Here is a 15,198-nt window from a genome sequence, read left to right on the forward strand (position 1 = left end):
CAGAGAATTTCGATTGTTTATCAATATCATTATAGACATGTTATATCCAAATCACGTTTTATGCAAGCACCGACGAGGAAAAATTAAACATAATAATTTTGACATGTAAATATTTTATGTCATGTGTTGATTGGTCTTTTAATAATATTACAGTTTAATGGTTTAATGTTAATATATTATTACAGTTTAATGGTTTACAATAATATTACAGTTTAATGGTTTAATGGCCCCGGAACCCTGAACCCCTACCTGGGGCCCTTGGCGGCCCCCTAGCCCCAATCGTCAGTGCTCGCGCTAGGTTCGCAACCTGACTACTTCAATTCTCGTGGCTACGGCCCTGTTTGAACAAAAGCTTTGATTCTAATCGTGTACCTTTACTTACATTGAATGTTCGTAGTCGTACTCGCACTAAACGCTTAATGTATCCCCCCCCCCCACCACACTTTTGGCCAAGTTTACGTAAAGGAGTTTAGTTAAAAGATTAGCAGTTAAATTTAATAATTTAACATATTCGGATGAAATATATATTTTTTTTATGAAGTTTATCCTCGATTAAATTTTTACGAAGACAGTTTATTGCAAGTTTGTACCATAATTATATACCGTAGTGTTCTTTGTATAATTATGTTCCAACCTAGTGGAGGTTTATATCTGTTTTGGTTGAGAATTGAAAAAAAATATAATAAATTGTATAGTCGCTGAAGTGTTTTTTTATGTGAAGTGCCTAAAATGCTCGATGTGATCACATGTGTCCAAAGTCAAATCCAATTTCAAGCAAGTGTTGCTGAGACTTCTTCGAAGTTACTAAGAACTAGAGTTAGGTTGTATATGAGAATCATGAAGAAGGTAGTTCTGATAGTGACATTGATTTATTGTTTTATGTACCGTATACTGCAACAATAACATTCCGAGGCGAATTTAGGAAGTTTTAGATAAAAAGTATTTAGGCCCCATTAAAGTTTTTCATAGTTCTTACTAATGTAACTTTCATTTTAATTAAAGAGAGATTTGTCATTGAAGATTTTATAACAGGCCCTTAAAATTATTGCTATAGATCGACTACAATGTTATTTAATACATTTAAATCAAATTTAGATCGATCTTAATAACGTGACTTTAAATAGGCCTACATGCTAGCAACTAATTATAGAATATATTTAATATTATGGTGTAGCTAGCTCGGCATTTAATTATGGTGATTAATAGAAACAGTGAAAGATTAACATTTTCCAGTGTATATCATTTTAATTTCTCCAATTTCAAACAAATAACAGTTGATTTTCGTGTAGTGTTTGTATTTTAAATGAATATTATGTATCCACTGAATAAGCACCCCTCCTAACGTGAAAATTTCCTTAAGCGCCCCCTTTGAATAAACGCCCCCTCAATAATTCATTTAATTCTGGACTGTGGATGTCGGCATGATTTGAGGTGTGGAGTGGAATCACATTCTCCTTTAGTCAATATCAAAGTGAGGATATTTAGCCTATCTTGGACAGATGATAGCTCTCTGGACAGACAGTATATTTCCAACTTTCATCAGGCTTACTTTTTTCTATAGCCTAGTCCTACTGCTTTTCCGACAATTTGCACCTAACAACACATTCCCATCTGAGTTTTCAAGAAAACCTGCAATGATCATGCAATCCTGCTAATCTCAATCGGCATGGCCAGCTAACCACCACCACTAAATTTCATCTGCTATTCTGCTGTTATGTAATAATGTACTCACAACATTCTTGTCATGATAAGCCATGCTCTCTGGTGGACGATTATCTTTTCCGCCGCACCACCATTCGTAATTTGCGGTTTCCTGATTCAAAATGTGCCTCTTGAATTTAGTAAGTTGTCATAATAACCCCTCGATTTTCATCTATTTCCATAAGCGCCCACTCAATTTCCACTCTGTTTTGATAAGCGCCCCGTTCGAATAAGGGCCCCGTTTGAATAAGCACCCCTCAAAAAGTGCTAAAAATATTTTAAGCGCCCGGGCGCTTATTCGCGCGAGTACGGTACCCAATGATTCGAAATTACCCAGGATTCAGCAAAAATTGCCCAAAATTACCCAAGCTTCCTGAAAATGCATTAAAATTTGAAAAATACGTGTTTTTCGCATGTATAATTTTCCCTTTTAGTTCAATTTATAAACCAATTTTTATTGTAATTCTTTGTGTTAATTATTAAAATTAATATTCATGAGGTGATCAAGTTTTACTATGTAATGCATTAATTAGGCAAGATCAATGGCAACGCAAATCACAAATAAACAATTCTGAACCCATGTTTATAGCAATTAACAGTCAATTAACAATGTTATGCGCACTTCGTTGAGTTTTGATTACTTGATTGGACTGAAATATACTTTGTTACTTCTTAATTCTTCCTCTATGACAAAAATATTTAATTTTTCTTAGTAAAAATAAAATACCCAAGGATTTGAACGGAATACCCAAGAACCCAAGACCAAGTCAAAATACCCAAGATCTTGGGTAAATACCCAAGCAGTGGTCACGCGGAGAACGTAGCTTAAGAGTTGCAGAAAAAGAAAAACTAAAACCAGAATAGTTTTTACATAAATATTTTTTACAACGTTTGACAAAGTGTTCAGGATATCCGACTTTACATGCTTCAGGTTGTACAAACAATGCCAGCTGCAGTACCAAGTACTGACAGGAGGAAAAAGTGAATTCACGTCTTTAATCAGTATGCAATTGGCGGATCCTGTAATTCGAATTAGAGTGGGCCAAGAGGTCAACCACTAATGTAACATTAACCACTGTTGTAACAAAAATCAACCACTGTTGTAACATTAACCACTATTGTAATAATTCATTAACCACTATTCTAACAACGATTTAACCACTATTGTAACAACAAATGTAACAATATACAATATATAGTAGTCTCCGAGCCGAAACCTTATGTACGTTGTCATATTTTATGATTTATGATGGTTGTGGCATTTTTAAAATTTTATAATTTTTTATAGAGGTTAAAGGTCAGATTTAAAAAAAATCTGAACAAGCCCAAATTGGACAGGGGTAGTCCCTGTGACATTGTAAACACTTTTTCTGAAGGTCAAAGGTCATGAAAGGAAAATCTTTTTTAAAATTGATTGGCTTTTTGAAAATGTTGTGAATTTTGATATAAATGTTAAAGGTCAGATTAAAAAAAATGGTCTGAACAAGCCCAAATTGCATAGGGATGCCTGGATGGTCCTAATTAGGTTACTTAAAGGCAACGCCGGGGTATAAAAAGGGGCACTAATAATTTGATGGATGTTAATCCTCAGAGGTACTAAAATTTTTTGAGTAAATAAATGCCTAGTTATACTAAAACGATAAAAAATATTTTTTTATTTTATCGTTTTTTTCATTATTATTATTATTATTATTATTATTATTAGAAATTTGACTTGATTTATGAAAATATTTTTAATGCAAATAATTGCTTTTTTTAATTGTTGACTGTTATTTTCAAAATAAAAACAGGCCTTAATGCATCACCATGCTGCCTGGGTTTGGTTAAATCAAGTCTAAAAGTGTAAATTGAATGTCATCGGAATAAAGTTTTTGTTAAATATCTCCAAACTTCTATATGTCTGTTGGTCAGTCGGACAGTCCCTATTACGTTTAACATGCTATTTTCCCTATTTCTGTTAGTCATATTGGTTTAGTATTTAGCAGACAGTTTCTCATTGATTCAATTGGATGGTCATTCCATTGTTAGTCTGTCAATCAGTCGGTTAATTTTTGCAGCCTTATTTCATTAAATAATACTTTTTCGCCCCTTCATACTTCACTATCAGATGTGTATAAGAGAATATATATATATAATATAAGCAGCAGACATTTGGGAACCAAGCTGTTTACTGTTTTTCATTAACACTGACCTTTAAATATCCAAACTATATATTTACAATGTCTCAAACCATTTTAATAAATCTGATCTATATCGAAAATTATATTTTTTTTTAAATGCCACAACAATCATAAATGTGAAATTTTAATAGGACAATGCAAATAAGCTTTTGGCTTGAAGACTTCTATATATTGTACGTGGTTACAATAGTGGTTAATGAATTTTGTTACAACAGTGGTTAAATCATTGTTATAATAGTGGTTAATGAAATTGTTACAACAGTGGTTGATTTTTGTTACAATAGTGGTTAATGTTACATTAGTGGTTGATTTTTGTTACAACAGTGGTTAATGTTACATTAGTGGTTGATTGTTACATTAGTGGGTGATAAAGAAGGGACTTTCACAGACGGAGGGTTTAGATATAAGAAAATTTATGATTATGGCACCTCAATGTGCCTTATAAACGAGTGATTGATGTAGGCCTATGAATTAAGGATATGATTGTTAAATATATAGCTTTAATATGATGTGTTTTAAAGTGTATTGACAAGAGGAACTGACCAACATTCCATGTCTCGATGGCGCTACCCCTTATCCAAATCCTAAGTATTACATAAAAAATATGTTATTTGGAATAAAACAAGACATTTCTATTTCTGAAATTGAAAGTGAATGATGAGGACACACATATTTTACTCTCACAACTTTATTTGTAATCTATATTTCTGTACTGTATGAAGATGATTGTAGCTAAAAGCAGAATAAAAGCTAAATTGTGAAAAAAATAATGTCTTAGCCTATAGGATATTTGAAATGATGGTGAGCTATACTATATGCCTATAATATCGATCTATCATGTAGGCAAACACATAAACGTTATGATCATGTAACAATCTCAATATAACAGCAATTGTTGACATATTATAGCCAAATACTACATGCCTAATATTAGATGCCTCAAAAAGAGAGCATAGAGAATGTTTTGAAAAATTAGGAGTTGACCGAGTTATGGCAACATAACAACTGTAAATATTACGAAATAGTTGCAATTCTCTATGAAAATGTTATACTGTACACTGAATAAATCTAAAAATGCTTTAATATCATACATTGCATCAAACATATAAACACACATGCATACAAAAATTGCTAGCACCTACAAACCAAATCTATATACAATGATTGTAAACAAGACATTTATTTGCTTGTCATGGCAACATAAGTAAACAAAATATTACTTTACAAATAAAATTCTACAGGATTATAATAAATTATCATAATTATAATAAATTAAACAAGGTGAGAAAAGTTATTTTACCTACTGTATTATTATCATCTTATGTTATTCATATCTACTACATACCAAACTCTAGGGCTAGTTCAAGTTTTAAAATTGCATCACTAAATATGCTAACTATAGATACTATGCATACACATATAATATGTATAAAAATCATAGATAAAATGTATTATAAAAAAGTAAGTGTCTATGTAAGTGTGACTTTCAATTTATCAATAAATTATAGAAAATTAGTCTCAACAAGAATCTATTCATCATTTATTAACAAGTCATTTAATAAGTAATTTGAAGAAAACATGTTAATACTGTGCACATTGCGGTACATACTTTATGCAGTATTCATTTTTAATATTCAGCAAAACCTGTTTTAAAATGAACATACAAAATTATATGAAAACAAAAGTGATTGTGTTCAACTTTCCTAATGTTTTGTTTTGTTTTCAACTAACTGTATGGTTTTGCAACCACTTGTTGATCAATAGATATGCATACATCCAGGTTAATGACATTGTCTATTACCATAAGTTGAATATTTTGGGAATTGTTATAAGAAAGCAGGAAATGGGAAATATGCAATTGGTGTCTCTCACTTTTACTTGTGTATCACATTGTGGTTATACATATTCTTAGGCATACTCATAGGCAAGGAAAGATTAGGCCTGTGGAGATACAGCCACACCTTTCTTGTTTACTTAATTGTTGATAATAAATATTAAAATATTGTTCTGATTAAGTAATTACATTGACACATTGTGTAAGCAGTAAAGCAAAAAGCAAAATAATTAATTTTTCAAAAAACGAAATGAAAAAAAATTGTTTGAAAAATGATATGCATTAATTAAAGACCATTTAAAAAACAGGATATAAAACATAAGCATTAAGTAAAAAAGGTGATTAAATTTAAATCCAAGCTAAGAATCTGGTCATTATAACATCTGGTGTTACTTCCATGTAACAACTTGGCTAAAAATACCACATCCTAGTAAGCATTGTCATTTTAACACTGCACACTCTTTTGTAATAACAAATTATACAAATTTGAAGACGACTAAAATTGTCAAAGACCTTTTCATGTCAGGAAGACACAAACTTTTTGAAAGTTATATTTATATAAAAATTATTAAATTTCTAATTGTCAGTGCACTGGTGCCTTTCACAGCTTCAGTAGCTTTACCATATGACTGCATTGCTACCTTATTACATATTCTTAAATGTAGCGAATAAATGCCACAAGAATGAGGAACATTGCAGGTATTGCATTTTCTCATATCATTCCAAGTCCATTTTCTTAATTTGTTACAAAGTTAAACTTATTCAATCTTAAGCTTTGTTTGCACAACCAAATTTTATGTGACAAACATTTAACTGTAATATCCCATCATCATGCCCATTCCAAGTTTTAAATTAGTTGTCTGCACTACCAATTGTATGTGACAAATAAATGTAATATGCCCATATTTGGGTGTAATATGACACCATCATGCCTATATATGGGCACATCCCACAAATTTTATACACAAATAGTGTAGAGGGAGTGAACAGAGCTTATGTGTATTCAAATGCAATTTTACAAGGTGAAGGTCTGAGGACCGTTGGAAGGTAAGAAGCTCAAAGCCACAAATCTCGGTAACCTCACCTCTTTAAATAACAACACTGCATGATTAGGACTCATACTTGAGCTTTATTTGCATTCTATTATCTTTGGTCTATTTCACTCAATATATCTTTGATTTCGTTTCTCGATCTATCTACTGTATGAACATCAAATATTATTGATTACAAATTGTCTTAATTTAATTCATAAATGTGACTATTCTACATCAAACTTAAGCTGTTTGGTCTCATCGTCCTTGCTACCAAACATTGGATTCATGGTGGTTGTGACTGAAGACTTAAATATTGGATTTCCACCCTGCAATGCAATAAAGACATAATAGAACTATTAATAAAAGTACAGTACATTACAAGAAATAAAATATCATACCATAATCTAAAAACATGCAAACATAATTATCTTTAAATTTTTGGATAAAAAAAGAATAAAAAGTGTGCGTGTGTGTGTGTGTGTGCGTGTACTAGTTATGGTCTAGTGGTATGACATTCACGATGGTGAAAGGTCTTTGTTTTGACTTCTGGTAGAGGTTGAATAAATCAATAAATAAAATAAATAATGCAGTCACATGCCATAGCCACTAGTAAAAAATAATGAATTTTTACTAATAGCATTAAATTCTACTGGCAGAAATTCATTATATGATTAGCATTCTCATCTTTGGTGGCTTGTTGCTTAATTTATTTATTTAAGATTTAGTTTGTATACCCAATATACTTTTAAGAGAATACAACATCAGAAAAATGGTAATGCATGATTGAACTGATGAAGAATGTGAAAAACTTAACCAAACATTTAATAAAAAGTAATGTGTATATATACTGTAACATAAATACTTTCACTCATGGTTCAATTCCTTCCCCAATCCCCTCACACAATTGTTTCTCTTTAGACGAAACTGTTTTCATTCCTTGTCAATAATGATGATTTCGAATAAAAATTAAATTTTATCTTTGGCCAATTAGCATACCCACTGCCTCGAAAAAATGGAAATTTCAGAAAAAATAAAATATTTCTTTATTTCTATTATGCCCACTGGTGCCTTGAAATTTCCAAAAATAAGATATGTATATTTCTTCCTAGTTATATGAAATTAAAGCATTTAATAACCCCATTACAGTACTATGCTGTTTACATTCACCAAAAAATTTTATATTTTTATTTTCTTCTCCGTCTGGATGTCTTTGGCAAGACCATTTCCTAAATAAGAAAACAAAATTTTGTTTTATTTTTTTTTCTGCCCTCTTTTGACAATCTTTAAAAATATAAGTTCGCGAAACAAGGTGTAAAAAAAGTCACCTTAATTTATTTAAACCATTTAGTTTCTACTCTTCAATATACTTTTAATAGAACATCAGATAAAATTCTAATTCAGAAAAATGGCAAATGCAAGATTTAACTAATGAAGAATGTGACAAACTTAAACATTTAGAAAAAAACTCACATACATATTACAACATAAATACATTCAATCACTTTGCCTACTCTTAATCCCATCACAATCTTTTCTCTTGCTGATTCTGATATGTCCCCTTTATGTGCACCTTCTCCATTCGTTTACCTACCTCATCAAAGCATTATGGAGAAGCAGTGAGCTGATCAACTGTTTTGCTTGGCAGCATACATAGGGTTCTTGAAGGTGGATGTAGATGGCTTGTAAAGTGGGTTATGTCCCTAAAGCATGAGTCAAGCAATGAATAAAAGCATGAAGCATTCAAAAAAGTGAATTTTTGCTAATAACGAGTCGCAATGTAACTGTTTAATGAGGACATATTCATAATGTCATGGTTAGAATAAACAAGTCAATTAACCTTCAGTACAAGTGATCAGTGGGACCTGCTTGACTCTACCTTTGAAAGGTCAAGAATAGTGCAGCTCACTCCAGCAATAGCCGTAAGGATAAAATGAATTAAAACATATGCGCTTCTTAATAAAAATCAAGATGGTTACTACTTGTCTTAAGAACAGTGACATTGTTGAAAAAAATATATCTAGAGTATTACATTATCAATACAAATAATACTAAATAATGAAAAATGATTAAATACACAAATTGATGTAGCAATCCAAAATCTATTTCTCATTTTGTGAGTCTGCATTCTAACTTTAATACTGTTAAAAAGTAAACATCCTGACATTTTCATTTTTATTGGTTGAGAATAGTTAAAAATGAAGGTCCAGTATATTAAATTTCTATGTTGACATGCCAACCAACTGACAACATGATTAATTGTAAACATGCCCACATATGGCATAAACATCTTGCGACTAGTATTACTGCTATTGAATTACTCAATTATAAAGCACACTTTAAGCTGTATATCAATTGAACTCTGTAGCTTAGCTCGAAGAGACAATACACAATTTGTGTATTATTATGTTTCATTTCAACTCCTTCAAAATCAATATTTTTATTTTCATGCAAAAACTAAATAAATGAACAATGCTGGTATGGTCTGATGGCATTTCCACCCGCAACATGAAGCCTGGTTTCACTTATGATGGATAAAAATGACAAATAATGCTGTTTTTTCAAGCTTAATGTACAAGGTTCCACAAAAAGGTGGGATAGATATTTTTTTAAATCAACTAAATTTTAATCGTATGAATATTTGTGCAAATAACTGCTCTATGTCTTTTGGTGAAATACATATATTTCTATCAATGATGCAAAAAAGAAATGAGTTTCAATGATTTTTTAAAAATTGATGTAAAATTGTATATCTTGCAAGATAATGATTAAAAGCACATAAAATATTTAAATAATTAACAACGTAACAACATCACTGGAGTTGATTGATGAATAACACAATTATTTTATAACTTTAAATATCTACAACAAATTTTACACCTTTTAGTCCAAAGTCAACAGAATTTTAATCAAAGATTCAATAGTTTTATGGTAAAAATATGTGAGCCAAATCTGATCACTGTTAATTTATACTTTAGACGTAGACTGTCAGATTTGAAAGGTTTTGAGCCAGAACCAAAGATACTAGAAACACAAGATAGAGTTCTACACAGAAAAAAAACTATTCCACTGAAATGCATGGTGGGAATGCAAACAATGGGGCGCCGTGTGTGGCTGGATCTACAAAACTTCTGCCAAACATACATAACTGTGAATACATAACCTCTTTTTGCGGAGGTAGAAATCATTGTCATTATCCATAAGATACAACAAGTAGGCATAAATAAATCAAAACAATAAAATGACAGACACAAAATCGCAGAATCGTATGACCAGACTCTGATTAGTGATAAGTTTTTCCATAGAGTTTTTTTATTAGTGGAAAGAGAAGGGTGCCGCGTGCATCGGGATTTACTTAGCAACAGAAGGGCGGCCTGTACGTCTGGACCAAGTATACCGTAAATGCTCAAATGTAAAAACAAATTTGTGAGGTGCTTTCCATGCCCATTCCCACGTTACCTATTTCACGTATTCTATCATAGGTCTTATCATCATAAATAAACGTTTATAAATAAATGCTTGTAACCATTGCATTATTTGTTCATTTCATTTAAAACTGTGTTCCTAAAGTGTTTCTACACACAGCGCAATATAATTATACTCTCAATTAAGCACTGCAGTGCTTATTCGAGAGCGGCGCTTAATGAACAAAATCACGATTGGTCAGCGCTTATTCGAGAGCGGCGCTTATTTGAGAGCGGCACTTTTTCAAGAGTGGCGCTTACTCGAGCATTTATGGTAGACAACTTTCATTAACAAAAAGAGAACGTACGTCTGGACCAATTTCCGCCTTATTTTTGCTATGTAAGAAAATCTTGTCATTAATTTAATACATAATCACTAATAAAATGTGTTAGTTCCAGTTTATTAGTGATTATTAGTGATTATGTATTCATTAATTGATTATGTATTCATTAATTGAATACATAATCACTAATAAACACTAATAATACTCTGGAACGCTCTACCTCCTCAATTATGTATCATTTCTGATCCGCAATTATTCAAATCTACTCTTAAATCCTTCCTCTTCAAATAGTTCAACTTCTTTCTAACATCCTCCAGCGCCGGTGACAAGCCAGTTTTGTTTGCTTTAATAGGCGCTTTAAAAATGTGTATTATTATTATTAATAATCACTAATAAACTGGAACTAACACATTTTATTGCACTTTTAAAAATACTTAAGCTTCATAGAACGAACGTTACTCCGAATGAGAGGCAGGGTATGATTCAACGTTTCAACCTTTACTGGGTCTATCAAATTTGATATGTCAAATAATTTTAAGAATGAAAAGAAAAGAATGAATACTATAATAATATAAGAAAGATAAGAATGAAAGAGCAATGAATGAATATACATGAAGTGGAGAAAGCAAGGAGTTGTGAAAGAAGAAGAAAAGGTGGAGAAAAGAAAAGAAAAGAAAGGAAAAGAGAAAGTGATATGCAGAGAAATAATCTTAGGATGAAACTAACAGAAATAAATAAAACAAATTAGTAATAACTAATACAAATTTAAATGTAATAATTTTGTTTAAATAACTATTTAAAATAATTAGAATATAACAAACAAAATTTCTTAAATATCCTAAACTTTTACAATTTAAATATTAAAAAATAAAGGCTATAATTAAAAAACATGTAAAATAATTAAATTAATAACTGTAAATTTTAAATATAAATTTAAACACCCCTTGAATCAGTTGTTTACAGAGTCTAAGTTTGGAGTCGCATCAAGACATAACTCATCTTCGTATCAATGCTCACCCCACCACTCTCCCCTGAATAAGCAGTTGTGAAGTATCCATTCGAAGTCAAATAACTGTGATATTATAATTACGTCCATATTTGGGTCAGGGATATCACCACGCTGGTCGGCGGTGGACGGACCCGTCCAGCACTCAACATTTCCGACCAGGATTTACAGGCTCCCGACCACCACTATTATTTCAACAGTTTACAAATTGTAACAGAATAATTAGTTTACCTAAACACGATAGACAAGCTTAATTGATAGATAAAGACAAGAAGAATACAATAAATGTTTTCGTGGTTACATTAATTGTAACAAAATACTGCACTGCCCTGCTATTCATCGCTAACTTAACAGCCTAGCTAGGCCCAGTTGAGTCATAGCAAACGTCACATGACACACATTCAAAGTTTAAAGTTGAAATCGTGACCATTTAAGTGTTTTATTATGAGAGCATGGTCCGGGGCAGGAAGATTATTAAAAATTTACGAAACCTGATTTATGTTTTATTTCTTTACTTTAAGTTTTTCACTTTTAATTATAATTGATATATAATGTGTGTAAATGGACAAAAAATAAATAAATGAGCGCACATGAATCAGTGACATACACATTCATCGTGGTAATCATCAAACATGTGAAATTACGGCAAACAATGCGGCTGGGTACAGTCGGATCGACGCTTTGTCGCCGGGATTTGTTCATTATTATTTTTTAATCTAAAACAAAGCATATCAACTATTGAATTTAATTAGGCCTACAGTAAGTCTCATCTTCATCTGTTTTGTGGCATTCCTCAAATTCTGGTCTAGGCCAACCTGGGCCAGAATTAAGGCTTTCATGAATAGAGTGACCCCCCACCCCTGGGAAAACGCGGAATGATCGCTGACCGGCACTCCAAAAAGCTGGTGACATCCCTGTTGGGTGTAATGACACCATGGCCATATATAGACGCAACACAAACATTTGTTAAATAAAATTTGATAGTGTGAACGAGCTTTAAAGTAGAGTTTCAAAACATGTTCAAGGAAGTTTTTGCAAATCTGAAAGAATGCACATATCATATCAGGTTTTATAAATGATAACCGAGGAATAATTTAACTGAACTTACCCCTTCCCATTTAGCTTCTTGGCGTTCTTTCTCAAACTGCTCAAATTCTCTCTTATCATGGATGAATGTTAGCAATCTCCAGATTAACAACAGAGCTAATCCAACCAGAATGATCCCAATGATAATACCAATGATAATCCACAGGACATCAGGACCACCATAACACTCTAGATGAAAAAAAAAAGAAGAATTATCACCACTACAATATTAAGATTCCTATAAATATTATTATGGTTCAAAACCACCTGAGGTCATTGGAGATGCCACACCCACAACCACCCTTTATTTCAAAATTCCATATATCGGCCCTTTTTCTAAGATTGCCTCTCATAAAATTCGTTTCCTTTCTAAGCAAATAAGTATTGATTTTGAATTTAAGTTGGTTTTTTCTTCATTCAAAATCAAAAATGTTTTTTCAGTGAAGGATCCTGTCCCTGCCGGTGTCCACTCTCGTGTTGTATATAAATTTGTGTGTGCTGGCTGTAATGCCACCAATGTCGGAGAAACTAGCCGACACTTCTCAACACGCGTGCGCGAGCACTTGGCAATGGATAGGAACTCTCACACATTAAAACACCTTAAGAATTCACGCAAATGCATGCAAACTTGTAGTGAGGACTGTTTCCGTATTCTTGACTCTGCTCCATCAATTCATCATCTCAAAATAAAGGAGGCATTACATATTCAATGGGAGCAGCCCTCACTCAACAAACAACTTTACCATGTTAATTTAACTTTGTCATTCTGATTTTACTTCATTCCGTTTATCATTAATTATTCATTGCATTTATTCATGATCTTGGTGTTTACAACTTAATACGTTTGAATTACGTATAGATTGACGAATTACAAACTTCACTTCGTTTAAATAAGATTGCCTATATGGAATCTCTGTACACTGATGATGACAGTAGGATCTGTCGAAACATGTATGTAGCGTAAGGCCTAGCAATGGCTAGGCCTTGTTAAATTGTTCAGGCATTCCCTGAAATGATCGTTCTCGAAAGTATCGTCATATTTTAAAATTTTATTAGTGGTTTATTGTGTCATCGATCATTTGGTAATATTATAATTATATTTATTCATTCCTTGAACCTTACAGTATCATTATATCTTCATTCTACCTTCACTAAAATTATGGAGTTGAAAAAATTTGAATCAAAATAATAATCAAAATAATGATTGATAGTCCCAACCTTATCCCGTTTTGCCTATCCTTCATCATTAGCAGGTAAAATGCTATTTTAGTCATCTGTTGAGAATACGCTATTTTATGAGTCTCTATAAGTTTCATTAGAGGTTAAATTTATGAAGAGCACCATGTGTATATGTTTGTCATGCGGAGAGATTACCACCTATCTAATAGGACAGTGATTAAGTTGCTATTGGTAATCCTTGGCCATGGGCCTAAAGAAAAAAAAAAATTGTCTTTGATTTCTTTTTTTAAAGAAGGGTTCATTTGCTAAGAAAATGTTTTTTATTTTTGTAAAGACTTCTAACTAAAAAAGGTAGTTTGCTGACCAAAGCCTGTTTAATACCGGATTCACACGTACAAAAATCTTACCAAATGTAACAAAATGTAACCAAAAGTAACATTTTACGGCACGTGCGAAAGTACCACCGTGTAATATCCTTGTAAAATCTTGGAATGTCTCGGTAATCTTTACCAGCCTCGCTGAGGCTGTTAAAGCTTCCGAGATGTAGCATGGATGGATCTACGCATGCGCAGGAATTCCGACACAACAACAATCTACTGTGTTTCGCGGGGTCCTTTGAATTTTCGTCCTTCTTAGATGATTCCGATCCACTAGAAATAGATAGGAATAGTTTTTCTCAATGATGGATGAATTAACCTTGTTATCGATGTTAATTAGTAATGGTAGAAGATGATACATAAATGAACGTTGGGATGGTGTTGTAATAGTATTATCAAGAGTCGACAGAAACATCAGAAGCTAGGCCTAGTAGTAGTACAGTAGTACAGCAGTTGTTAAGGGCATTTGATTGCTTTGAATGTTTATTGTGATGGTGAGTTCAACAGTCCATCTATGACAGGGGACTTAGGCTAGGCCTATATCGCAGTAGGGGCAAAAATGATTCATTAAATAAAATTGAATAAATTTTACACGACCTTGGCATTACCTTACAGACGCGTGTGAATGCTTTATATCTCGGTAGGAATAACTCGGGAGATGGCTCGGTTACAATTTGTTACTTTTTGTTGAATTTAACTTCACGTGTGAATCGGGTATTAGAGGAAACTTAAGGAATTCTGAGTTTTAGGTGTTTCATATAATTTATATTGTATCCATGTATTTTTATAACAAAAAATTAATCACTACATAACTAGTACTACTTTACACAAGGGCAAATCCATAGATGTCCAAAAAAGGGGGCTGAAAGTGGGGTCGATCGAGAAATAACTACCCTAGGGGATCCCGGGGAATGCCCCCGTAAAATGTTTGGTTTCTTGACACTCAAAAATACCCTATGAGGCATTTTGTGCGATGAATTATTTCTTTTTCTTTCTTTCCTTTTTTCCAAAAAGAAGGGGGGGGGGGGCGTGGGCCAGCCAGACCCATCCTCTAAA

At 32.4% G+C, this 15,198-nt stretch overlaps 1 protein-coding gene across 2 annotated transcripts in view; it reads right to left on the reverse strand.

Annotated features, from left to right (window-relative positions):
* Positions 1-4,553: 4,553 nt before the first annotated feature.
* LOC117101461 (integrin beta-1-like) overlaps positions 4,554-15,198 on the reverse strand; it is a 33,649-nt gene continuing 23,004 nt past the window's right edge. For both annotated transcript variants that reach the window (XM_033241439.1, XM_033241442.1), the window contains 3 exons: positions 12,609-12,775; positions 8,341-8,449; positions 4,554-7,075 (listed from right to left, as the gene is read on the reverse strand). In XM_033241439.1, the coding sequence (XP_033097330.1) occupies positions 8,375-8,449; positions 12,609-12,775 (242 nt within the window). In that variant the 3' untranslated portion in view covers positions 4,554-7,075; positions 8,341-8,374. The remainder of the gene's footprint in view (positions 7,076-8,340; positions 8,450-12,608; positions 12,776-15,198) is intronic.

This window comes from Anneissia japonica, unplaced genomic scaffold (genome assembly GCF_011630105.1).
Source record: "Anneissia japonica isolate Jap-2015-1 unplaced genomic scaffold, ASM1163010v1 scaffold1005_len2656397_cov198, whole genome shotgun sequence".
NCBI classification, from domain to species: domain Eukaryota; kingdom Metazoa; phylum Echinodermata; class Crinoidea; order Comatulida; family Comatulidae; genus Anneissia; species Anneissia japonica.